Raw genomic sequence first — 25,091 nt, forward strand, 5'->3', positions numbered from 1 at the left:
CTAATTTAAATAAATGAAGTACAGATTCGGAAGTAGGTTTTTTTCACGTTCATCTAAATAAAAGAAAGATAAGCCATAATTAGTGGCCCTTGTGCATGATGTACTTACACAGGCGTCAGCGGAATCGATAAACTCTAAAAATAAAGTCCGTTTCCCATCATCAGCTGTCGCCTTAAGTTTCTCAAAGGGCTGCTGCCAAAATATCTCCCGTCTGGATGGATTGGCCGACATCAGTGTGAAGCCGTTCTCCCAGTGAACGATGAGCTTGGAATCATGGTTCTGCCAGGCACAAGCTACGGAGAAAAAAACTATCATTCCCAATCAGATCGGACGCACTCCGCAGCTACGCACCCCATGACATTTCCTGTATGACCTCCACGGCACGGAATGTGCCCTGAATAATGGCTTTCACCCAACTCGACAAGTCCCGACACGTTTCCAGCTTGAAGACATGACAGTCGATACCATTACGCGTGCCAACGCGAATCAGGAAGGTTATCGGGGGCTCCGACAGATCGATATTTTTTTGTATTTTGGACAGGGTATTCTGCCGCGATGCTGATGATGAATATAAAACTCTGCAATACATGGTATCGATGTCTGACCAGAAATCTTAACAGAAATCTTAATGCAGTTATCTTAATAGATTAACGATTTCGAAATTTAAAGCTGACAAAGTTTCTCCAAAACATTCTAAATTTGTAAGCTAAGACCTTCGCCAAGCGTCAGCTACCGACTGAGAAAATGCAGACATTTTGACAATAGTAATCTCGCCAGTGTGGACAAAAAATAGCTTTTAGATTGCCCTAACACAGCTAGCAGTTTCATAAAATTTGTATGAGCAGAATATTTGTATGAAACTTTTTGTTTCCTGTCACTCGTAGTGAACATGATTTGCATGCACTAAACGTTTTCAATGGAGCCGGGCACTGTCAAGATTTGACAATTTCCGCTAAATCCAACATCACATTCCACGCAAATCAAGCGTGTCGTAAAAGCGGAATAATCTACTCGTCCTGCACACACTGACAAACACACACGATCATGTGTAGGGAACGATTGACATATCATTGACCCAAATTATTTCACCACAGACAGCTCTGTTTTTCCACAACATAAGTAGCACCCCATTACCATTATCTCGCCAGCATGCATGTCAGCCCAAGCCAAAAAACAACAAAAAAACGCTCCGATATGCATTGTTAATCGCAATCACGGATGCTGCAGTACATGTATATACATATGTACCTTGTCGTCAGTAAATCGCATGTAAAACTGGGTGTTGCCCATTCCTCTTTGGTCCAGGGCACCGCATCAAATACCATAATCTGCCGTTCCGTTAAGGCCGCAAATACCGGTTTAAGCTGCACCAAACCATCCATGTACACCTGAATGAACAGTAATGCATCAGGCATAAAAGTCAATTCCCAATCATTCAGCAATCAACAATAATTTCCGTCTGCAACATGAAACAAGTTATCGGAGCATATAATCGATAAAACACTGTGCAATAAATGAGGAAATGCCTCTTTCGATTAAAGTGGACATGGTAGCGACTCTTTTACCAGCCGATCCAGTTGCTTCCAAAGTAAACGTATGCACAACAAAATAATCTACAAGCCTTCGAAGAAATGGCCAGTAAACTAACAATTTATGGTTACAAAACGGATTGTAGATTGAAGACAAAATAAAATTTAAAAAAGCACTGAAACCTAAACATTTTTACCATTTCTTTAATCATTTCGAAGAAAATCAGTAACTCGAATGACTTTTTACTGCTACGAATCGCTGCAAAACCATAAACTCTATCGGTGACCTATATAGCAAGCGCTGTTACGTACGTAAGTCTGACAGTGGTGGATGGGACTATTAATTTATATTCAGTAATAACTTGAATTTGCATTTTCCTTGCAAATGGTGACAAACTTAAAAAATCAAAGTGTGACTTAAATCTTAAAAAGCATAAAATTCCAAGTTCAACCTACCGAAAATTGCATGAGTTAAAATATTGCGGAGCACTTGAACGTTGACCTAGCCACCGCTATATCCAACGCTTTGGAGCGGAAGCCCTTCCATTCCCCGGCAGAACATTTACACTTTACTCTTTGAACATAAACGCTTGCTTACCCTCTCGGCCATCCAGCCCAATTGCGCCAGATGACTGCCGCCCAGTACTTTGGGCAGCACCCGATTGCACTGCACCAGGAGCTTACTATTGAGTGCAGCAATATTGGAATGGATCATGTTGAACCATGAAGTCCCATTGGTGGGATCGGCAAATTTCAGTTGGCAGGAATGTCGCAAATTGGGCGATTGAAGCAATAATATTGTGGCATCAGCCTCTAGTGATTGCTCCACCAGGCGTGATAGGTAACAAAGTAATAAAGGAATGACTTTACTATCGGAACGCAGGTTGCGGGCTGGAGAGGAAATAGCTTCCTAAATGAGCAAACAGAACAGTAATGAAACAACACTGAAATGGGTTAAACGCTCATGTGACACCAACAAAATTGTTAGATTTTGCGATCGGTGCACCAGCCATAACTTGTCTTTCGCTTCGAAAGAAATACTTGTAAGTTCTTATTCTAAATACTTATAAGACTATCCAACATTAACTGGCATTCCAAACCCACACATTTATAACAGCAAGCAAATTTGTAAACAATAAGTGTTTTCAATTATCAGTCAACTGACTGATCCATATCACTAGCCGACAGTCGAATATCGGCATAAACTATTTCCAGAATCCAAGGTTAACGATAAGCATTGTCATCTTTTTAGCACGCGTTAGCATAAACGCAATATCCAAAAGCTTCGTGGATGTCAAGAACGTTCTAATTTAAATCCCAGAAGTAAGAAAAGAATAACATCTTGCAATCATTAAAAGAGTGAAGTGAACAGCAGTACGCGCACCTCAAAATTCAGGAGAGAGGAAAATGCTAGTCGCAGTGGGCTCTGTCAACCAAGCATACGAAAAATGTAAAGAAAACGAGCCACTGGCTTTCAAAAACGAAAAAAAAACGATTCTGTACTAATACGGTTTCATTTACCTTTAAGAAACCGTGCGACAGCTCCCATCCAATATCATTCAAAGCGATCCTTTTTGTGGCTTCCCGCCAGAATTGCACTACGAAAATCAAATTGTAAAGCCTACAAAAAAGATGATCAGGAACTGTACTACGTGCTTCCAAATCGAAGAATAAGATACGGAAAAAGACATAAATTAAGAACAGAGGTACAGAACTAACAATATATTTTATCACACGAAACTGCACATCAAACAGCAAGCAATGAAAAACGCCCTCGTCTCTGATGACCGAACAGACAACTGGAATACTACTTTATAGTAATTTCACTAATTTGTTTCAGTTATATAATAATTCTGCCGTTCCTTATCCTTTACATTGCGTGATACAGCATGACCCAATGCGTGCTCTTGTTTTCTCGCCAATTACTACTCAGGAGGCGAATATGACCAGCCAAACTTGGGAAAATTAGATCAACACCTACGTAAGTAGTACTAATTTCCATGAATATTTTCCCGTACAGCAATGTGAAAATCGCTCAATGAGCCTCCACTCTCCTACCTTCTAAAATCACAATATTGCCGGCTTGCTTGAGCGCCGTAACCGCATCATCATGCGAGGCAGCACTCAAATCATGGCCATTGCATGATAATATTGCATCGCCCACATGCAACTCATGCGTTTTCTCAGCGGCCATATCGGAGAAGATTTTACTGATGACGATGGGCATCCGGTTCTCCTTGCCTCCCTTAATACTGATTCCCAATCCACTATCGGCATCCTTAACTATCTTTACTGTCCGTTTCTCACTGGTGAGCGGCGGCGGCGGTGGTGCAACATTACTGGAACTCGAGTAGGGAAAGGAGGACATGTCGTGGTTGGCGAAATTAAATCGACTGTGACTGTTGGTGTTTGTTGTAGACGCTGCGATATGGTTGTAATTCCGATCTGATCCATAACCGTAACTGCTTCCATAGGGATAACCGGCATCGTCATCGTTCAGTGTATCCTCGAAGTTCAAAATCAGGGCATCATCTTCCAGGGTGAGAATGGTCCGTATCCATGTGGAATGGTGCTGGCTGAGCACGTAGGCTGCATTGAAATTAACGCCGGGTTCGGGATTGCGTAAAGCCGGCATTCTCGTCCGTCCAAGAGAATTGTAGTACATGACGCGCTTTCAGGAAACAGCGCGCCGCATCAAGGATGAGTGATTTTTCATTGATGCTGGGATAATTATGGATTTTTTCAGCACAAAAGCGCATGAGTCTGTAATAAAATTAAAAGACAATTGAATCGATGGCCTCAATTAGGGCAAACGGCTCAAGATGCTGTTACAGTGTTACTCTACCATATATATAAATATAAGCCCGTTGTTGCGCAAACACAGCAGAAATGAAACCAATTACCATGGTTAGCGTTAAAAACGATTCATCTGTTTTACTACCAAGGAAAATTAACACATATTTATATTGCGGACCTATACAGCAATGCTAACTGCAAGAGAATCAATTACTGCAAGCAGTATACAGTGTACCCTACACATACCGTAAAATACGTAATCGCAAGGTTTTCAAGACTGAACTACGTTCATGTAATCGAAAATTATGAATAGTGCATAGTGCATACTGCATAGGTTGATCTTCTCAATTCATCCCGATATATATCCCTGCTGAAGAGCCATTTAAATGATTCTTAAACAAGTGAAACAGATCACAACTCTCAAGAGAATTCCTGAAGTGCGAGAACGCCAGCTATCACTACGCAAGAGGCCATAAATCATTAATATCCTTCTTTGACTCGTGATTTTCCACTAATCACAAGCACAGCGCGTCAGTAATAAAAATTTAATGAAAATAATTTCGAGATTCCTCATACATTAACAGCTTCGAAATTCCAAATATGTCTGAAGCATGCAAACTGAAAAGCCGGGTAATCGGCTAACAGGTTAGAACTGTTGCAGTGCGTGATACCGATCGATAAACACTTTGCAAAAATACGGTCCGAAAAACGGAAAAGATTACTGGTACAAGTGGCACAACAGATTCCAAACCTGTCCGTTAAAACGACCAGCAAAATACGGAAATCTATCACTTCCGCAGGCCCGCGCACAGCATAAACACACTGGTATCCGTTCCGAGCAAATTAAAAGGAAAACCATTTGCTGCTGCACCAGCGGAAAAAGTCTGGCCACACTTAACCAGTTAGGAAAACATGAGATTTTTAGGATGCTAATTTTCCGCTGAGCTAGACAGCCATGGATATCGATACAGTTGCACAAAAGATTCATTCATTTCTATCTACACGACGTGTTTATTTTTCTCTAAAGCTAATGCAGTCATGTTATGGCGCACTGCTAATACTCGACATTAGCTGTCATCGCTACCACCAACGCTTAGCCCTTCAAATGCAAAAATAATTCCAAGTGGCAGGATGCAATTAACTGCACTCAATATTCATATAAACAAAATCCTTATCAGTTTCTGCACTGCTCCGTCCTTCCTCTCGGGCTGGAATTGCTTGCGTAATCCGCTTAAAGCTAACGTGGTAATTTTGCCGTTTAACTCCATGTGATCTCATTAGCCCTGTAAATCCTTCGACTAGAAATTTATCAACTGCATCTGCTAGGAAACATTAATACATTAATCTCCAAATTAAGGAAATGAGCTGCGGAAACAATAAAAACTGCACTTATCGTTACGACAAATAATATAATTCCCCTTTCTCAAAAGTAAAAACTGGAAAAAGATTAAAATACTATAATCAGAATCTCTGCAGACAAGCACCACTCCAAAGATACTGAGAAAAAGAACTGCTTCAAAAAAGTGCGATATAAAATTGTCACAGACAACCGGTAGTTTTTATGAAAAAATTACAAAATCTGTAAACACAGCATTATTTACTTTTACGTACTTCACGCGTTTTATAAATGCGATGTCCAGGCGATTAAATCACGGCACAAGAATTTATGCAACATTCAACAATGTAACTGGTAACATCCAAGTTTTCAAAATATTATGAAGCCGTGCAAACTGCAACCTTTATGTCTCAATACTCAAGTTCTCAACATATGCCAGACAACAACAAAACGGATGCATTCTCACAGGCGTCAATCCAGTGAAGGCATAACACTCTGGCAAACAAAATGTAAATCAAACACAAACACATGAAAGTCGCTATAAGAACGTCCTTGTCGCGTCAGAACAAGCACGCAAGACTGAATAGAATGCCATAAAAAATGACAAGCTGACTTATCATACAAATTCCAACCGGTCACCAGCATCTACACTCTCGGCCAGTTGATGTCTTAATTCAAATTCCATACTCACATAACTATTGCAACGCGATGTATACCCACAAAGTAGATCAAAATAATGACCAACAAGTCATTAAAAAATTCTTCCAAAGCACTGGTAGCTCAAATAAATCATGAAAATCCCTTCAAACCACTGCATGCTGACTGGGTTTTTTATTATTATTATACATTTCTTGTTGTAAGGAACTCGCAAACTTACACTACAAGTGAGGCATCCGCAAGGTTAAGCCGACATGACCCAGTTCCGGTGGAGCATGGAGAAAAAACACAGGAGTTCCATGCTGGCTGACGTTGGCCCACTTTAGCGCAATAAGCGCACCCCAGCAGCCTGCGACACGAACTATTGTCATAATACCATGCCAATCCGAGCTTTGCAAATAGACAAAAGTATGATAATCTTTGGACAGTAGCAGATAACATAAAAGCAATGCAAATAAGGTACTGGAAATTTTAAACTTCGTATTTTGTTTGATTAATCCGTTTCAGCGTCATGGAATGTGTTTGTGTTTAGTGTTTGGCTTATAATTTCTCAATGCGGAATCGATGCTTGAAAGAGGGGACATAGGCAACCGACCAGTAGTAAGGTCTGTTGGGCTGCCCCTTCGTCCGAGTTAACTACCCTCAAAAGTAGCTTCGTGACGCCACTAGCCAAAAAATTTTTCGGCTTCAAATTCCTCTTTTGCCATTCATATGGAGCGGGACACTCAGCGGGAGCTACACCGTTTGTCTCATATCTGGTGATTTTGCCAGGCATTTTTTTGTCAGTTTTGTTCTCTTGGTAAATTGCGAAACAGCTGGTTATCCTAGCAAAGATTTGTGCATTTTATTCATGCGTGGTTCCACAGGTCGCATGGGAGGCTGGAAGCACAAGTGTGACCCACGAGGAACGTTTGCGCCGCAGTGACGCACACGACCTTTCTACAACTTTTCTTAAGCCTCCAGCTAGGAGCACTTCACGGCGTGAGAAACATAATACAAAAACAATAAAATGTTCACCACCGTTGCAGGCGTTGTCGTTGAAGGCGTTTTGCCTGCAACGATAGTAACGTAAATCGTGTATAATGTATATCGTTTTAAATTTGTTGAATCTCTGTTCTTTCCGTAAACTGAATAGTACAAATTACAAGAAAGCGATGAAGCGGCTGTGTCTGTTTCACGGAAATCAGAAAACAAAATCAGGTACAAATGAGATGCAACAATTCCACAAGACTACCAGCCACCTGCCAGTCGTAGGCGACTGAAACAAGCCAACAAATAAATTCATAATTCAGATCAACAGCTTATAAGAAAGGCACGGCAACCACATTCGTACAGATCACCAGAAATTAAATAATCAATCTTACATGGACAATGTCTTTTGAAATGCAAGATGGCCAAAAGAAACTTTTCGATTTACTGAGCAATCTTTCTGATATGTCATAGATGGTAGGCTGGCAGATTTTTTGTGCGCGTCAACGGCAGATAATCTGACTTTTTCGGAGCTGTGAGAGTTCGCTTTACAATTGGTACTGCCGGAAATGATCACCTCAAGGTCATCGTCATCCTGTGACACATCCGGCGCAACCGACTGAGAAAGGGGCTTCAGTTCAGTTTCTTTACATGAATTTGTGGGTAACTCCAGCAGACGTTCAACTATAAGACAATCATCGGAGCTTGCGAAGTATCTAAAAAGGAGCCCATTAAGAGTTACAAAAATCGTGAAAGCTTCTGAAGACGGAATTTATACCCGCTATGAACGACATCTCCCTGCTTTTCCAGTTGCATTTTTGCCGTAGTGTTAGGGCGATATTTTAAAGATCGAGTCTGTTTCGTGGAAACCGCCGAAAAGGACACCATTCGCTTCTTTAAAGGTTGCGGAGACACCAACAGACCGTTTTCGACGCCGTTTGTCCACAACTTTCTTTTGCAGTGATTCACATCACAGGACGAAGTGAAGGGATTTTTAGACAAATCCGAAAGTTCAACCCCTACAAAACAAAAAACAATAATTTCTGTAACCAAAGAAACGAAAAGTCAGTCTTCTCTAACCAGATGCACCGGACATTTGATCGATAGGATCGGCATCGAGAACCACCGTTTCTCCCAAGGTGCTTCGTCTTTTAACCAGCGGAGTCTTGACAGGAGATGTAAATGGCATCGGTTTTCGGTAAGTTTTGGACCATATTCCATCAGTAGCTTGTCGTTCCAAATCAACCGGAGAAGAAGTAATCTAAATGACAAAACTGCGCTCTACAAGGAATGCAACAAGCAGTTTCCCGCTTTACCTGAGAAAATCGCCACTCTTCTTCGGAGGAATTTTCCGCATTTTGTCCCACAGGGATGGCTCCGACAGCAATTTTAAACGCTACAGTATCCGTTAACATACCGCTAAAACCGCAACGTTGTTTACACTTTACCGTAGTCGGAAATGGGTGTCAGTTATTAAAATATCAAACACAAAACAAATTTTTGAATTGCTTTCTTACTGTCCCGCAAAATTCAGCTTATGAGAGTCCAGATTAGCCGGCAGAGGATGAAGCGGCACCAGCTTTCTTTGCGCAGGATCCAACACTATTTGGTACAGAAAAGTGTAATTCGCCCTCATGAATTTTGCTTTGAATTCAGGTGTCACAACCAAATGCATGTTGTTGAGGTATTGTGGCAATCTGCTCAACATCTGCAAACCGAGATCTTGTAAATATAAATGAAAAAAATGTAACAAGCCAGTCCATTTTAAGCCGTCTCACGTCCAAAAAGCAGAAAAATTTCCCTTACCCGGTCAACAGAAATAATATTGCTACAACCCATCACAACCTTGGACGCTTTGTACAGCCCGAGACCGTTAAATCCTCCCGGGTAATAATCACATCCCGTCAAAATACAGGCATAGCGAAATCGTGTAAACAGCATTTCATCACTGCTTCTTCCGGGAGACAACAGAAGTTTAGCTCGATTTCCCAAACATTTATGAAGATTGTGTCTTTCATAGAACAAGCCACTGCCGTTGGGATCCAGTTTGAAAAAGATCTGCACGAATCACAGAAAACTTATCGGCGCTCGGTTCCTACGGCTGCGAAAACACATAAACAAAACAAAGAATGAATGTGCATACCCGTTTGCATCCGAAAGGAATGAGATCGGAATCTTCCGTGATCACGAAATGAACGTATCCTTCATTCAGTAAGTACGTTAACTGTGCATCCGCTTCGAACGGCGATACTAAACAATCCACTCCAGCGCTTTTGCAGGCCTAAGAAAAATGAACAGAAAAAGTGCAATCAGTATTGCATATTGCAGATTGCTCTAGATTTTTTTGCACGAATGCTCTACACTGCAGCACATTAAACATGTTGGTATCTCCATTTTCACAATTCAGCACGTATACTACCGCAAAAGTAAATGAAAAAAACTAAAACATTTCGCTTCCACTAAGTACTTTTCAAAACCGGCGAAGCAACTTTAACGTCAGTACTACCCTAGCTAGTATTATTTTACGCAGCGTAAAATTGCGCTATTCAGTTCTACTTTCCGAATAAAACAGTATATATTCTGTATTTCCATCAATTTGCCAGCTTTATTCAACTTTTTGTAAATTGTACGTACCTTGATAACTTCTAAAACCATACTAGGAGTGATGCTGTAACTCTGACCAAAGCACTGACGCGCTTCTTTATGGTTTCCTTGCATTTCGTATTGTTCCCCTTTCTGTTTCATCAGCTCGCGGCGCCTACCGAGAAACATAAATCATTCCTGGATGGAGTAACATCTGGTTATAGACAGTAACAAAACGATGTACATCATTAATTTCGATTTTTGTATCAACTTGAACTGTCAGGTGCACTGTTCGTGATTATCAGCTTAATGAAAAAAAACGATAATCAGGTCTTGATAAAATATTTAAGAAATAGCAAAATGCGTTGATAAACAACTCACTCAGTCCGCTGTTTGTGAATGCCGTTTTTCGCGGGAAGAGAATGACCATCGAAGACAATAATGGGCCGGATTCCGTGCTTTTTCAGAAGTTCGATCATTTTCATACAGAATGAAACGTATCTACAACAAAATTTCAAACATTGTATGCCTGTATGATTGAATCCAAAAGCCAAATTACGATAAGTAACAAACCGAACAAACACAGGGCCCATATTTTAACGGACAAAGACCGCTTTCAAGTTACTCAACATTCAGCTATAAATAAGTAATAACAGTTATAAAACCATCGAAAGTTTGCTCATACTCATAACCACTTTTACTGCTACTATAACTAGCAGGTAGCTTGCTTGAAAGTAGCTTCTAGTTCTGTCCTTGTAGGCTGCATCGTCGCACTTACTGTGTTGTGGCTTGTCCCTTAACCAGCTGCTCGGCGCAAGAATAAACTGCTCGATGCAACCAACAATGCCCATCCACGGCAACAACAGCACCAGAAAACTCAGAAATGTTGACTGGACGACAAGCGTTTTTTACAAAAGGTAGCAAACCTTGGATACCCATTTCAACAACTGTAAAAGACTACGTGTGAGCGCTTCTCAGTTGCTGTTGAGTGCTGCTTCTCGTATGCCGAGGGATAAAATGTTCCCAGGAAGTTACTATTAAATTGTCAACGTTCAGATTACTCCTTTCCTTGGCTTTCTAGCACCATGAAGAAGAATTTGTGGTTCAAAAACAATCAAAGCGCATAAAGTAAGAAGTTTCCTAACTTTTCAAGTTTTCTGATTTTTCTTTAATTTAAGTAAAAAAGCGACTAGGACAAACAGCTGAAGATATGCCCAACCGCTTTGGATGCGCCACACCGGCTGCACGTAAGCGCGCACGTTCAGGCTCCCAGTTCGAGCGGCAACCGTAAATTCTGTAAAAGAATTTCAGAATTTCATATTAGCGCATTCTGTCATTCAAATTCGCACTTTTTTATCCGAAGGAGTCAGTACAACAGCTCCCGATCTTGGCAGCTCTTGAACGCAGCTCTTTCGTTAAGCAGCCATACAGAGACCCATTAGTGCGAAGCGAACTGCGGACAAGATCAACCACCACTCAGCGCAATAACACGACGAGCGGGGAAATTGCCATCCGCTAGCTGCCGCAAACGGCAATACCAAGGAAAGCTTCACCTACCTTTGACGCGGGACAAGGCGGCATCCAACTAACGAAGCCTGCAATTCTATTGCGCGGCAAGCGAGGCCCTCAATTGCGGCCCCTCCTACCCTCGACGCACACGGCGGCCCCTTCTACCCTCGACGTAAAACGGCTGCGCCGTTTTATGACGGTAAGTTGGTCACCTATTACGGCCGCATCTACCTCGGACGGCAAAGCAAGCAACCAATGTCCCCTGCACCTCATTCGGGCGGTAAGGCGGCCCACTCATCTACGGCTCCAGCCAGTGAGGTCTCAGGCGACGGCCGCACCAACAACCGTCGGCAATAATGCCCACCAGGAACGACTGTAAGGGCCTTCAGCGGCAGCAGCACTACCAGTGACGAGTCCATCTTCCTCGGACGGCAGAGAGGCCCCAAGTCTCGGCGGCGCCTTCCTCCAAAGGCAAGGAGGCTGACGGCTAACCAGGCCACCAAATCCGGCTGCGCCCATCTCCGACGGCAAGAAGACCCCCAGCGGCGGTTGCACCTTCCTCGGACGGCAGTCAGGCCCCCTAACCATGGCGGCGCCCTCCTCCGACGGCAAGCAGGCCCACCATCGACGGCCACACCTTCGTCGGACGGCAGTCAGGCCCCATAACCACGGCGGCGCTCTCCTCCGACGGCAAGCAGGCCCACCATTGACGGCCGCACCTTCCTCGGACGGCAGTCAGGCCCCCTCACCATGGCGGCGCCCTCCTCCGACGGCAAGCAGGCCCACCATCGACGGCCGCACCTTCGTCGGACGGCAGCCAGGACCCCTAACCACGGCGGCGCCCTCCTCCGACGGCAAGCGGGCCCACCATCGACGGCCACACCTTCGTCGGACGGCAGTCAGGCCCCATAACCACGGCGGCGCTCTCCTCCGACGGCAAGCAGGCCCACCATTGACGGCCGCACCTTCCTCGGACGGCAGTCAGGCCCCCTAACCATGGCGGCGCTCTCCTCCGACGGCAAGCAGGCCCACCATTGACGGCCGCACCTTCTTCGGACGGCAGTCAGGCCCCTAACCATGGCGGCGCCCTCTCCGACGGCAAGCAGGCCCACCATCGACGGCCACACCTTCGTCGGACGGCAGTCAGGCCCCATAACCACGGCGGCGCTCTCCTCCGACGGCAAGCAGGCCCACCATTGACGGCCGCACCTTCCTCGGACGGCAGTCAGGCCCCCTAACCATGGCGGCGCTCTCCTCCGACGGCAAGCAGGCCCACCATTGACGGCCGCACCTTCTTCGGACGGCAGTCAGGCCCCCTAACCATGGCGGCGCCCTCCTCCGACGGCAAGCAGGCCCACCATCGACGGCCACACCTTCGTCGGACGGCAGTCAGGCCCCATAACCACGGCGGCGCTCTCCTCCGACGGCAAGCAGACCCACCATCGACGGCCACACCTTCGTCGGACGGCAGTCAGGCCCCCTAACCACGGCGGCGCTCTCCTCCGACGGCAAGCAGGCCCACCATCGACGGCCGCATCTTCCTCGGACGGCAGTTAGGCACTCTAACCACGGCGGCGCCCTCCTCCGACGGCACGCAACCCCTAACAACGGCGGCTCTCTTCCTTTGACGGCAAGTTAGGCCTTCTACTACAGCTGCACTTTCCTGGGACGGCTAGGCAGGCTCCCAGTGACGCCAGCTCCACCTTCTGGGCGGCAAGGCATCACACCTACTACGGCGGCACGTCGAGGCAGCTCTCTAACTACGGCCGCACCTACCCCTCCGACGGCAAAGATAGGCTTTGGAGAAAGCTGCCTTACTTCGTACGGATTGGTAGCCTTTCAACTACAGTAGCATCGTCTTTTAATGGCAAGATAAACCACCAAGGAACGCCCGCACCTTCCTTTGACGGCAAAGCAGACCATTTACTGAGGCTGCATCTGCCTCCGACGGCAAGATGGAGCTGCAAGGATGGCTGCACCCTTCTAGGACGGCAGACAAGCACCACAGCACGGGCGGCGCCCCCCTCCGACGGCAAGCTACGCTTTTCCCGTTGCCAAAGAATGCACCCAACTAAGCCTTTAAATCCTATGGGCAGCAAGACGGTTCGTCCATTTTCGGCTGCACCTACCTCAGTCGGTAAAATAGGCATCCAGCAACGGCTGTATCATTCTTCGCGGCAAGGTGATCTTCCGACTTCGGCCGCACCTGATTATGACAGCAAAGCCGGCCGCCATTGACTGCAGCATTTCCTTCAACTACAAAGCAAGACACCAACGGCAAACTGCACCATTTCTGACAATAAGGTGGAATGGTTCCGTCACCTAGCACGAACCTAAAATCTCCATTGCGACGCCCGTACAGCACAGTTCACCTGCAGTATGAACGGCTCCGGACGTCATCGGTTTACTGTATACTGCCGAGCGCATGGCGAAGGCAGCCTGCCGGCGACAGTGGAAACCCTGCTCTTGCTACTGCACATCTTGTTCCTGCCAAAGTTGCTCTATCCAGTGCATACGTTTATTGCAAATCACGCAATGCACGGCTACCAGCGGTTATCTCGAAACCGTCGCGACTAACGTCTGCATATCACTGGGTACCATCAATCACAAGATCAATCACAAGATCTCTTGTGTGCTACCTTCAGTCCTTCACCACAGCCTTTTGCGGGTTCGGGGAGTCCGCAAGTACACGGCATCATCACCAACTTACCATGCGTACGCTGCTCCTCAAGGACATCACATTATCCTCGTTCACACGCATCGGCGACAGTATCCTCGTGTCCTTTACATCGACTAACAGTAGGACCGATCCGTACAGTCACGGTTACAAGCTATCACTGCGTACGACAGGGCGCTCAGTCTATCCAGTTCATGCTCTCACGACATACGCGCGGCTAAGACTTGAACTAGAGCAAGGACGGGCAGTTTTTACTCTGTCTAGCAGAGCTTACCTGACTCGTCAACGCGTTGAACGTACGCTGGATCATCTGCTGCGCCTCCTACCTGGCCACCACCGTCACGAAACCCATCGCTCTGCATCTGGGGCACGACAACAGCCGCTACCGCTGGGTCCAGCGACGTTGGAAAAGCAACTGTGTTGCCATCTATTTTCGGAGCCAAGTGCCGACAGACGTAATCAATCCAGACGTCTAATCATGGATGTTGTTTGGGGTTTGTTTGGGGCCTTCGGTTGCGCAGGGCACTGGTCGCTCTCTTGCGCCGACCCCCGGTCGGCCGGCTTCTCGCTGACCCAGGGTCACCGCACACAGCCGATCACGAGAGTACCAGCCGCCCAGCAGCCGGGGTTCCAGCACCCCCCAGTGGATTCCGGAAGCGGTAACATTAAATGACAATTAACAACGTTAATTGATGTTAATGTTAGCTGGAGGATGTGCGCTCCCGCGTTTCCCTTTTCACCGTGTGTAGGCAGCTACCTGTGTTGGTGGCGCTGCGAGTCGGTGTGGCCGCTTAGATCAAAGCAGCCGCCGGCACTCACGCGCCTGCTTTTTGCTCTCGGCACTGTTTCTGTGCCCGCGTTGGGTTCTGCATTTCTGGCCGATGTTCTTTGCATTTCTTGTTCGTGTGCGCGCGAGTGATTTGTTCTTTACCACCCGCCACACCCTGCTTTTTGTGCTGCTGTTATTTCGCGTTGCTCAATAAAGGGGCCTTCGGTTGCGCAGGGCACTGGTCGCTCTCTTGCGCCGACCCCCGGTCGGCCGGCTTCTCGCTGACCCAGGGTCACCGCACACAGCCGATCACGAGAGTACCAGCCGCCCAGCAGCCGGGTTAGTCAGTAGACTGTACTGTACTTGCACTATACTCGTATTCGTACTGTGGTTTTTTTATAAAAGTAGTTCTAAACTACTGTAATACAGCAAAGAAATTAATGAATCCTAAATAATTTCGCTCACTACAATTACAGTACAGCAATTCCTTGTTTCCTTTCATCTTTTCATTTACAGGAGGTTCCACTGTATCTTTTATCTTTTATGTGGGGAAGAGTAACCAAAAATGACCCGGAACCAGAAAGACTTTAATTTGTATGCTAACCATAAATCCGAAAACGAAATGATGTTTTGTTTCTTCCTTTTATTATTCACATACAGCTGATCACAATATACTGCAGTTTGTATTTTGTGATTTGTACATTAAAAGGGCGAGACTGTCTTTGCAGTCTATGTTTATCTCTTGTCATGTAAGGTTGTAAGGTCATACAGCCTATATATATTCTGCAGTTGCACGTCGCAGTAAGTCTGTATTTTTACAATTATTTTTTAAACTCTGCTACAAATGTAGTACAGTAGTTGTATACGATTTATAATTCTTCGTTTTCCGTATGCGCATACGGCTTAATATGTTATTAAGTCCGCAATTAAATTAATAAGTTTTGCACATGGCATCAGTAAGCAAGAGATGTGCGATGCACAATAATCTAATTATATAAAGCAATTGTGTAAATATTAGTACTGATATGATGAAAATCATACATAAATTGAAATACGTAGGTACTGTCAGCACTAAATTTTATACTATAGATATAAAATCTTATTAGGCTAGGCTGGCTAGTTATCTAAAAAAATTTGTTGCGCCGATAAACAGCTTCACGCCAGTTTTGTATTGGATGTATGAACACGAGCAGGGAGCTGGATGATTCAATACGTACTACAAAGTATTATCACTAATAATTCTATAATTGAAGCAAGGAATAATAAAGCACTAGCACTGTAAGTAGATATATAGAAATACAGAATAGGGTGTCCAAGAAGTAAACAGTGACTACCCCATTATTACTCGTAATACTCACAATTAATAGAGCAAATGATTAGAAAAACATATTGTGAGGAGTGTTAAGGGACGCCGGTGTCGTGTTGAGTAGCGAAAATGTCGTGTTCGAAGCGGGGACGTTGGCATTTGCTGTGGTCCAGTTCCAAACTCCGCCACTGGGCACGACTGCCGTATTGTTATAGCCGAACGTCCATCCACTATAGTTAGTAGGAATAAAATTTGTAAGACCTGTCGCCCAAATTCCAGTTGTGTTAAAGCTGGAAGATGGAGTTGTCACGCCGCCAGTTGCATTGAAACTCGGGAATACACTAGTGTGTGGTCCTGTAACATTAAAATTTGGGAAAACCGTGCTAGCGCTTACGGTTCCTATTGTGCCATTTAGGAAAAGAGTGGCCACACTTCCGGTTCCACTAACATTCGGAAAATTTGTTGCTAGATTTCCGGAAGCAGTGGAGAGCTTGCTTGTGTTCAGGGTAGAGCTTTGAGTAGTTGCACTTGCAGTTACAGTAAAATTCGGGGAAGTAGTCGTAGCAGGAGAATGTGTTCCAGCAGTACTAGTCGTTAGTGTCGCGTTACTGGAAGCGGGTGTAGTTGTCCAGATCCCTGTTACATTAAGATTTTGGGCGGAAGTGTTGAGAATTCCGGTTGTACTGTTAGGGTAACGAGTGACCACAGTTCCGGTTACAGTGAAATGTGCGGGAACACTGGCGAAAACAGTTGCGTTAGAAACTGCCGGTAAGGGAGTGGTCAGTGTTCCAGTACTGTTAGTGTGGTGAAATGTTGTGGCGTTTCCGGTTACGCTGGAATTTGGGGAACGGCTCGTCAGGGCACTTGTTGCATTCAAATTAGGATTAGGGACGGAAGTTGTACTATGCCCTGTTGTACTGTAGTTCGCAGAAGAGGTATTTGTTCTGCCCGTCGTTGTGCTAGCAACAAAAGTCGTAGTTATCGTCGAAGAAGTCGTTGTACGGGTAGTGGTCATTGTACTGGTACTGGACACAGGAGTCGTCGTAGTCCAGTTCGTCGTCGCTGCTTGGGTGGCAGACGTTGAAGAAACTGAGTTCAAGTGGTTCGTGCTTGCATTCCAACTGCCGGTAGAAAACGTTGCAGTAGTAAAGTGTCCCGTGGTTAGTGTGGTACCTGATGTCGGTTTCGGACTAGATGTGGTGGTTACCGCAACCGTACTTGTCAAACTGCCGGTAGTCGGTACCCACGTTGAATTAGTCGAATGCCCTGTAGTCAAAGTGACACTGGATGTCCGATTGGAACTAGTGGTTGTGGTGACTACGGTAGAGATATTTGGACTACCGGTTGTAGATAGCCCCGTTGCATTAGTTGAATGTGCCGTGGTTACGGTGAAGCTGGATGTCTGGTTCAGGTTGGGGGTGGTAACGGAGCCATTCGGAGAGGTGAATCCAAGAGTTGCAGTGGTTATCAAACTACTGGCTGTTGTGCTAAAGGCGGCAGTGCTGTTAGGGGAACCGTGTCCAGGTGTCGACACCGCTTTGATGGTGGTCGTAGTTGAAACTTGCTGCACGGAGGGCGTTGTCGTGAGAAAGGTGCTCGATAATGTTGAATTACTTGTGTTACTGCCGGTTGTGCTGGAACCCATAAATGTGGTGCTGTTTGTAACGCTAGCTGGGATTGAGCTTGGCGTGGTTGAGATTGAAAAATTACTGGGCATCGACGATGCGGATGCGGTCCAATTTGTTTGCACGGGGACTTCGGTCGCTGTGCTTATCTTTCTCTCTATAACACAAAAAGCGTTGATTGGTCGAAAATTTTGTAAACGAAACAGCACCCAGATTATTTCAGATCTGCTGTGTAAAAAGAGCTCTCAAAATATTTCGCAAGATTATGTCGTGAAATTATTGGTCTGCTGAGTTACAATAACTACTCTAGCGCTACAAATACTGCATCTGTATGTATATGCGAGTGTGATGGTGCATTAATACACAGTACACGATAATACTACTTTGTAGTTTTAATGTTCTATCATAAATCGTACGATCGAACGTCCACACTCCACAGGCACAGCTAACTAATAGTGGCGAACGATAAAAAATTTATATAGATCTGCCAGTCCATGATTGGTACTTCTACATATTCTGACGTGACATGTTTTTGCAATACCGTTTTGATAATTAGCGTTTCGGCAACCGACATACGTACGGAATGTACAGTACATCACTATCTAAAATTAAAGCCTAAAATAATATCATTTCATACAGGTGAATGGACGAAAATTTTTGTTTAGTCTTCTGCATTAGTCAACTTTCGTTTCTTGATAACAGTTTGGCTGAAGGCCCAACAATAACAATTTCCTGTATGTCTTATTTGTTGAAGGCGTCTTTAAAAAACTCCTTCGGAACGCTTCCTACGGAAGCCTTACGCAGGCGCGTGGATTGGTTAAGAATAAATGCGAAAAAAAACCAAAATACTGCAGCCGGGCAAGAGAATGTGCGTAATGAAAATTTGAATTTCATTGATGCTAGTCAAATCGGAACAATGCGTTATCTGCGACTCTGCGTACGAGTTGTCCAGTTCTAACGTGGAATTTCTAGAATTTGGGAATGTCTGAACTATTCTGATGTACAGCAACACGTTTTCTTGACCTGCATTCCTTTTCATTTCATACTTTCCTGCTCAGCCTGGACACTGCATTTTTGTCCTGGGAAACGAGCAATTAAATGTTCTAGTTCAATGATTTTTTTCTAAGCGCTGAAACATAGGATGGAGAATGAGGGGAGTCATCCACTGATACTATCGTATTACAATACGAATGCAAGCCTGCTGCCCTACGATTGTGTGATTGCTGTTGGAATACCGACAGTCTATATAATTCAGCTTTGCGATACACGTACAGCATCTCTTCGAATGGGAATCCGACAGAGAATCGGCAACTGAACAGGCAGGATAGAGGCTAACCTTTAGTGTCCTTTACTTTCCATCTTTTCCCCGTTAGAGGATAGACAGACGCAAAAGCTCAGAACAGACAGAATCATCCTGACCTTTCAGTAACCTTTCAGTTACACGTTGGATCCTATACTAATATAATATATAGACAGACTACGTCTGCCATATGTTATATTAGGCTTGCCCGTTTCAACCGTGCAGCGCCTGCGTAAAATTGATAGGATTAGTTTACCGTTGTAGCATAGGATCAGTCGCTCATCGGTGACCTTACAAATAATAATTAAAAATCACACTCGTTGTACTCTGTATGTACAGATATGTAATCTACTGTGACTTGTTAGAACGCCGTGCGGTTGATGTGCTGGGATGTGTTTTGGCGTGTTGTAAACTTACACCGTAGGTCAAAATGTGGTATTTTTTGGGCTGATGAGAAACAATTCAATGATAACAGCACTGCAATCGCAATTTTTTTGGTATATTTAAACTGTATTTGCTCTACAGAAACGCAGTTAATACTAATTTGTAAAAAAAATCTTTGAATTTCTATTTTGGGTGGCATGGGGAGAAAAAAGGGTAACAGAATGCAGTGCTGTTATCACTGAATTGTTTCTTCACAGCCCTTTTGTACAAGCAAAGTCTCCTGCAGAGCAAATACAGTTTTTAATTCTTATTGAGTCAAGCCACATTAATATCTGCAATACTAAAATGGCAAACATTAAGATAATAAAGCGTTTCCACAGTGCAATCTAGAATACCTAATCCAACATGTACGGTAAGATGGGAAATACATATTGGAACCCTGAAAGCACCACGCTGCTTGTTCTCCTGGCCAAACTGTTGGACCAGTGTTAGCCGAGAATATTTAATGCCGTTAGCATCTAAGACGATCCAGTACCTTCTGACTCTGTGTTATCATCAATGCTGTCGCTGGATGTTTCCTTACCCTGTGCAACTAAAACGCCGTGACCTTTTCTTTGTGACATTTCAAGTTCGGGCTTAAAGGTGACCTGCTGGTTGGGCTTGAGGGTCACATCGATCGCCGGAGTACCGGCCGCCAATTCCGATTCGGTCATGCCGGTGCCGGCATCTGTGGCGCCTTCGGTCGATTGACTAGATTCTTCGGGTGCCTGGGTGGTTGTTGCGGCTTCCGTGGTTTCTGCGCCCGCCTCACTGGTCTGCTCTGGTTGTCCGGCTGTGGTGGTTTCAGCGGCAGTTGTTTCTTCAGCGGCAGTAGTACTCTCTTCTTGAGAGGCGGAAGTGGTTTCTTCTGCCGCTGAGGTTTCGCTGCCGGTAGTCTCCTCTGGTGTTGTGGTCTCCACGGTTGTGTCGGGTTCGGGTTCCGTGGCATCACGGGTGGTTTCTGTGGAGATGGCGGTTGTTTCGGTTTCCGTTGTCCCCTCGGTGGAAGCTTCCGCAGTTGTCTCCACTGAAGTTTCAGCCGCTTCGGAAGTTTCACTTCCGGTGGTTGCCTCCGAAGTTTCGGCACCTGTGGTTTCAGCGTCAGTAGACGCCTCTGCAGTTGTGTCTTCCGGGGACGACGACGCCGATGTGCTGGCACCTTCGGTAGTTTCTGCAGTAGTGTCCTCCACAGTCGTCTCACCAGCAGGCGAGGAACCTTCGCTGGTTTCCGCAGTTGTCTCCTCCGCCGGACTGGAAGCTTCCGACGCGGCGGTAGTGTCACCTTCCGTGGATCCAGCAGTTGTTTCGGCTTCGGTGGTAGCATCACTCGCCAACTCGGTGCTGGCTTCGGTTCTGGGTGTATCATCTTCCTCCGTTGTCGTTTCCACTGATTCCGGCGTGGTTGTGTCGGATGCAGCCTCGGCGGTTGTTTCTCCGGTGGAAGCTTCCGCAGTGGTCTCCTCCGCGCCCGTTGTGCTGGTGCCTTCCGGAGTGGTTTCCGTCTCAGTCGACGCTTCCGGTCCGGAAGTGGTTTCGTCGGCGGGTGACGTGGCTTCCGTTGTTTCGGCCTCGGCAGTTGACTCTGCTTGAGTGGTCTCCTCAGTGGACATGAGCTCAGTGCTGGCCTCGGTGAATGGCGTCTCATCAGGCTCCGTCGTCGTTTCCTCTCCTGCCGCTGTTGTTGTCTCTTCGGCTGGTGATGATGCTTCGCTTGTCTCGGTATCGGTCGTTTCTCCCGTGGTTTCAGCAGTCGTTGTATCCTCAGTGGAAACCAGCTCGGTGCTGGCTTCCGTAAACGGTGTTTCGTCAGATTCGGTGGTGCTTTCCACCGATTCGGAGGTGGTGGTCTCCTCAGCCGGGGATCCTGATTCGGCTGTCTCAGCAGTGGTATCGGGGGCAGCAGCTGTTGTTTCGTCGGAAGACGAGGCATCGGTGGTTTCGCTTTCAGCAGTGGTATCGGTGGTTTCGCCCTGGGTAGTGTCTTCGGTCGACATTAGCTCCGTGCTGGCTTCTGTGAACGGAGTTTCATCTGGTTCGGTGGTGGTTTCATCTGACGCCGGTGTCGTGGTCTCATCGGCTGGTGACGTGGCTTCGCTGGTCTCACTTTCGGCAGTGGTGTCGGAGGTGTCACCTTGTGTGGTGTCTTCGGTGGAAACCAGTTCCGTGCTGGCTTCGGTGAACGGGGTCTCATCGGGTTCGGTGGTAGTTTCGTCCGATGCCGCTTCGGTGGTTTCGTCAGCTGGTGATGTGGCCTCCGTGGTGTCGCCTTCGGTCGTCTCGCCAGTGGACTCACCGGCTGTTGTGTCCTCGGCCGGGGATGATTCACTCGTTGCACTTTCGGTAGTCTCAGCCGTGCCTTCGGTGGTTTCCTCCGTCGATACCAGTTCGGTGCTGGCCTCGGTGAAGGGCGTCTCGTCCGGCTCGGCTGTGGTTTCGGCCGATTCCGCAGTGGTGGTTTCTTCCGCGGGAGTCGTAGCATCTGCCTCCGCTGTTGTCTCATCGGACACTGATGCTTCCGTGGTCTCGCTTGCGTCAGTAGTTTCGCCTTGAGTGGTTTCTTCTGTGGACACCAGTTCAGTGCTGGCTTCGGTGAACGGCGTTTCGTCGGGCTCGGATGTGGTCTCATCTGACACCGCTTCGGTCGTACTCTCGTCAGCTGGGGTCGTTGCTTCCGTGGTATCACCTTCGGTAGACTCACCAGTGGTTTCCGCTTGTGTGGTCTCCTCAGTGGACACCAACTCGGTGCTCGCTTCAGTGAAAGGTGTCTCATCGGGTTCGGTGGTGGTTTCGGCCGCTTCGGAAGTTGTTGTTTCTTCTGCCGATGGTGTCGGTTCTGCGGTTTCCGTAGTGGTGTCCGCGGCGGTGGATTCACCGGAAGGAGACGATGCTTCCGATGTTTCGCCTTCGATGGTTGTATCAGTGATCTCGCTGGCCGTTGTCTCTTCAGTCGATATGAGAATGGTTGATTCAGTCGCCGGACCTTCTTCGGTAGTTTCTGCAGCGGGCGTCGCCTCGGAAGTCGTTTCCGCAGGTGACTCGCTCGTCGTTTCCGCGGACGTTTCCGGAGTGGTCTCCGCACTGACTTCCGCGGTGGTTTCCGCTGTTGTTTCCTCGGGCGTGGTTTCTGCACTAGCTTCGGAAGTGGTTTCGGCGGTTGTAGTTTCGGCTGACGTTTCCGCTGTGGTTTCAGCAGTGGTCTCAGCGGTAGTAGTCTCGGTTGTTGTTTCCGTTGTCGTTTCGACTGTAGTGGTATCAGTGGTAGTCGACTCGGTGGTAGTTGGTGTAGTCGCTTCTGTTGTGGTCGTTGTTGGTGCCGGTGTGGTAGCCAGATGTGGCACTTCGGTGCTGGGTTTCGATGCTTTGGTGGTGGTGGGTGTGGTCGATGGGCCAATGGTTGTTGGACGTGTAACTGATTTACAATCAACTAGACAAAATATTTCCATCAGTTTTTGTCTCGGTTGATATTTCACCTCTGAATGGACAAGTATGGTACTGGTACAGTACAATTACAGCACTTACCGGCGTGGCAATTTGCTGCACTGCATTGACGCGGATACTTCGACGCCAGTTTTTTACAGTCACACAGTGACAATTCGTCCAACTGGGGAATGAAATACGGCGCCACTTTAACGTGGAATACCGGCTTGCCGGGTTTGCTGAACTCTTCCGGTTGATTGTGGGTAACGGAGCACAAATCGTACGGGCAAATGTTGGCAAACGAGTTGTCATTATATGTAGGGAAAGCAATCTCCAAACCTGAACAGCCAAAATCATCATGCATATTTCTTCACTTTGCAGGAAGTAGCAACTAGCTACTAGCGCGCCTACCGAAACTTGCGTTTTAAAAAAAGTTCACCATTGCTGTATGCCACTTATAATGCCAGTGAATTATTTGCGCCACATTTTACGGTTACCGTGTTACGGTCAGCTAGCAGCTCGCTTACCAGGAATGATATTGTTGAGGAACATCTCGATAGCGTTGTGGCGATCGGGACGTCTGTGTTCCGAGTTGAGACCCAGTGAAATGACGACGAACTTCATGATGCCGCGCACCGTATTGGAGCAGGCATGTGGACCGCGTCCGACGATGGTGATTCTCTGTTCAGTGGCCAGACTGAAGAAGGCTTTGGAGTATCCAGAGTATGCGGAGCAGCGGGTGGCGGGAGTGCGGCTGTTTTGCGAAACAAATGAATGAGCTAACGGTGTTAGTATAGTGATATCATTTACAGGCTACTTACTCGTCCTTTTCGAAAGGCGTGAACAGAATCTTAAACGTCCAGCTGGAGCGTGCCACCTCTTGGAATTTTATGCATCCGTTCATATCTTTTGTGATTTTGTCCAGTGCTTTCTTGATAAGCCTGACATGCCCGTCAGCTGCAATGTTGTTTCGTTAAAGAGTGTAAACGCACACACTGCAGAGAGATGTTGAGTTTTGTGGTCAATGGTAAAGAAACGTACTGAACCCTCTTATGATGGTGTACGGGATAGTTGCGCTAGGCCACGAAGCTCCGACTGTTGGTCCGAAAAGGCCCCTCGTTTGAGCATGTTCCACAGCATCGGCTTCGTCCACGGATTGTACAGATTTGGCTACAAACAGGAACGCTTGTATAGTGGCTGTACGCTGCACACGCTCAACCGGGACAAACACAGATACCTATGTGACACTTTTGACATTTTCTGTATAGGTCAGGTCATAGCTCGGCAACTCTGAAGGCGAAGAATGAGCTAGTACATCTACAGTAAACTACTCCAACATGACCTTTACCATAATTACGTCCCTGTTTGAAATAAGTGTTGCCGATAAATTGTAATTTATAACTACACAATTTTCATTTGCAATCGATCCCTAAAAACTGCTGTTATTCTGCATTGGAGTGTCGGAAGAAACGAATGTCAGAGGAGGTAGTCAACCGGTGGCTTACCGATTTGGAGATAGCAAATTAATTATCGAAATTACAGATTTGTTAAATTATGGGCTTACCGGCTATCCGCGAAATGCACAGCACCACCAGCACGGCCGTTGACAGTAATAAAGAAGATCTCATGGTATATGTACCGGCTGTAGCGCCAGCGTATCAGCGACGGAAGATATCACAGCAGTCAGTTAAGGCAGTGTGGATTGCTTCCTGCGTGCTAGTCCGGATGTTATTGGTTTACCGACTGAAATCGGCCGCTTTTTGGTCATTTGGATTATCTACCTGTTCTCTAATTTGGTTCCCTGAATTTCTGCTTATTTGGTTATTAGACATGATTGTCAGCAGCTTTTCGATGGGCTAACTCGGTGACCAGAGCGAAGTGTTTGCGCCAGCGGAACGTGTCGCTCGAAAGACCGAATGTCCACGCATCCAGCGGTACATATAAAACTGTTTTTACTATCGTTCACGTGAAATTGGCAGAAACACACCTAGAAAAAGGTTAACAAGTGGGAACAAAAATATTACAGCAAGTCACTGAGGTGCTTAGGTTGCAAGTTTGAATGGCTTGATCCTCAGGAAAACTTCGATTTTTCCATGCACTTCAAGCAGAAAAAGTAGCTAAAACGCCTTTTTTTGCCTTATTGTTCGAACCGCTGCAAGTGGTTGTTTTCAGTTGCACGGGTTGCAACACTGTTG

The 25,091-nt window shown here is 46.2% G+C and overlaps 3 protein-coding genes across 5 annotated transcripts; all 3 read right to left on the reverse strand.

The window, feature by feature from the left end:
• Positions 1 to 6,346, reverse strand: LOC129580715 (beta-2-syntrophin-like). The gene is made up of 8 exons (XM_055471371.1): positions 5,937 to 6,346; positions 3,588 to 4,292; positions 3,051 to 3,127; positions 2,914 to 2,955; positions 2,128 to 2,439; positions 1,249 to 1,388; positions 352 to 578; positions 1 to 293 (listed from the first exon to the last, which is right to left on the reverse strand). The coding sequence occupies exons 2-8, from the start codon at positions 4,192 to 4,194 to the stop codon at positions 1 to 3; spliced, it is 1,698 nt and encodes a 565-aa protein (XP_055327346.1). The 5' UTR covers positions 4,195 to 4,292; positions 5,937 to 6,346.
• A 1,090-nt stretch (positions 6,347 to 7,436) lies between these two features.
• On the reverse strand, positions 7,437 to 11,036 carry LOC129602687 (exonuclease 1-like). Its single transcript, XM_055501791.1, has 11 exons — positions 10,906 to 11,036; positions 10,649 to 10,817; positions 10,252 to 10,371; positions 9,922 to 10,045; positions 9,431 to 9,568; positions 9,094 to 9,345; positions 8,805 to 8,995; positions 8,604 to 8,706; positions 8,368 to 8,548; positions 8,066 to 8,306; positions 7,437 to 8,003 (listed from the first exon to the last, which is right to left on the reverse strand). Exons 2-11 carry the CDS (start codon positions 10,807 to 10,809, stop codon positions 7,679 to 7,681), a joined length of 1,836 nt encoding a protein of 611 aa, XP_055357766.1. The 5' UTR covers positions 10,810 to 10,817; positions 10,906 to 11,036; the 3' UTR covers positions 7,437 to 7,678.
• Positions 11,037 to 15,971: 4,935 nt separating this feature from the next.
• On the reverse strand, positions 15,972 to 24,672 carry LOC129599512 (mucin-2-like). Of its 3 annotated transcripts, XM_055497786.1 has the most exons (8): positions 24,461 to 24,671; positions 23,938 to 24,066; positions 23,718 to 23,853; positions 23,424 to 23,650; positions 22,999 to 23,235; positions 20,024 to 22,903; positions 16,747 to 17,913; positions 15,972 to 16,704 (listed from the first exon to the last, which is right to left on the reverse strand). In XM_055497786.1, exons 1-8 carry the CDS (start codon positions 24,522 to 24,524, stop codon positions 16,202 to 16,204), a joined length of 5,343 nt encoding a protein of 1,780 aa, XP_055353761.1. In that variant the 5' UTR covers positions 24,525 to 24,671; the 3' UTR covers positions 15,972 to 16,201. The 3 variants fall into 3 exon arrangements, with proteins under 3 accessions (XP_055353761.1, XP_055353755.1, XP_055353767.1); XM_055497780.1 differs by having other exon boundaries at positions 15,972 to 17,913; positions 24,461 to 24,672; XM_055497792.1 differs by lacking the exons at positions 15,972 to 16,704; positions 16,747 to 17,913 and having other exon boundaries at positions 19,724 to 22,903; positions 24,461 to 24,663.
• Positions 24,673 to 25,091: the final 419 nt, after the last annotated feature.

This window comes from Paramacrobiotus metropolitanus, unplaced genomic scaffold (genome assembly GCF_019649055.1).
Source record: "Paramacrobiotus metropolitanus isolate TYO unplaced genomic scaffold, Prichtersi_v1.0 Parri_scaffold0000004, whole genome shotgun sequence".
Classification (NCBI taxonomy): domain Eukaryota; kingdom Metazoa; phylum Tardigrada; class Eutardigrada; order Parachela; family Macrobiotidae; genus Paramacrobiotus; species Paramacrobiotus metropolitanus.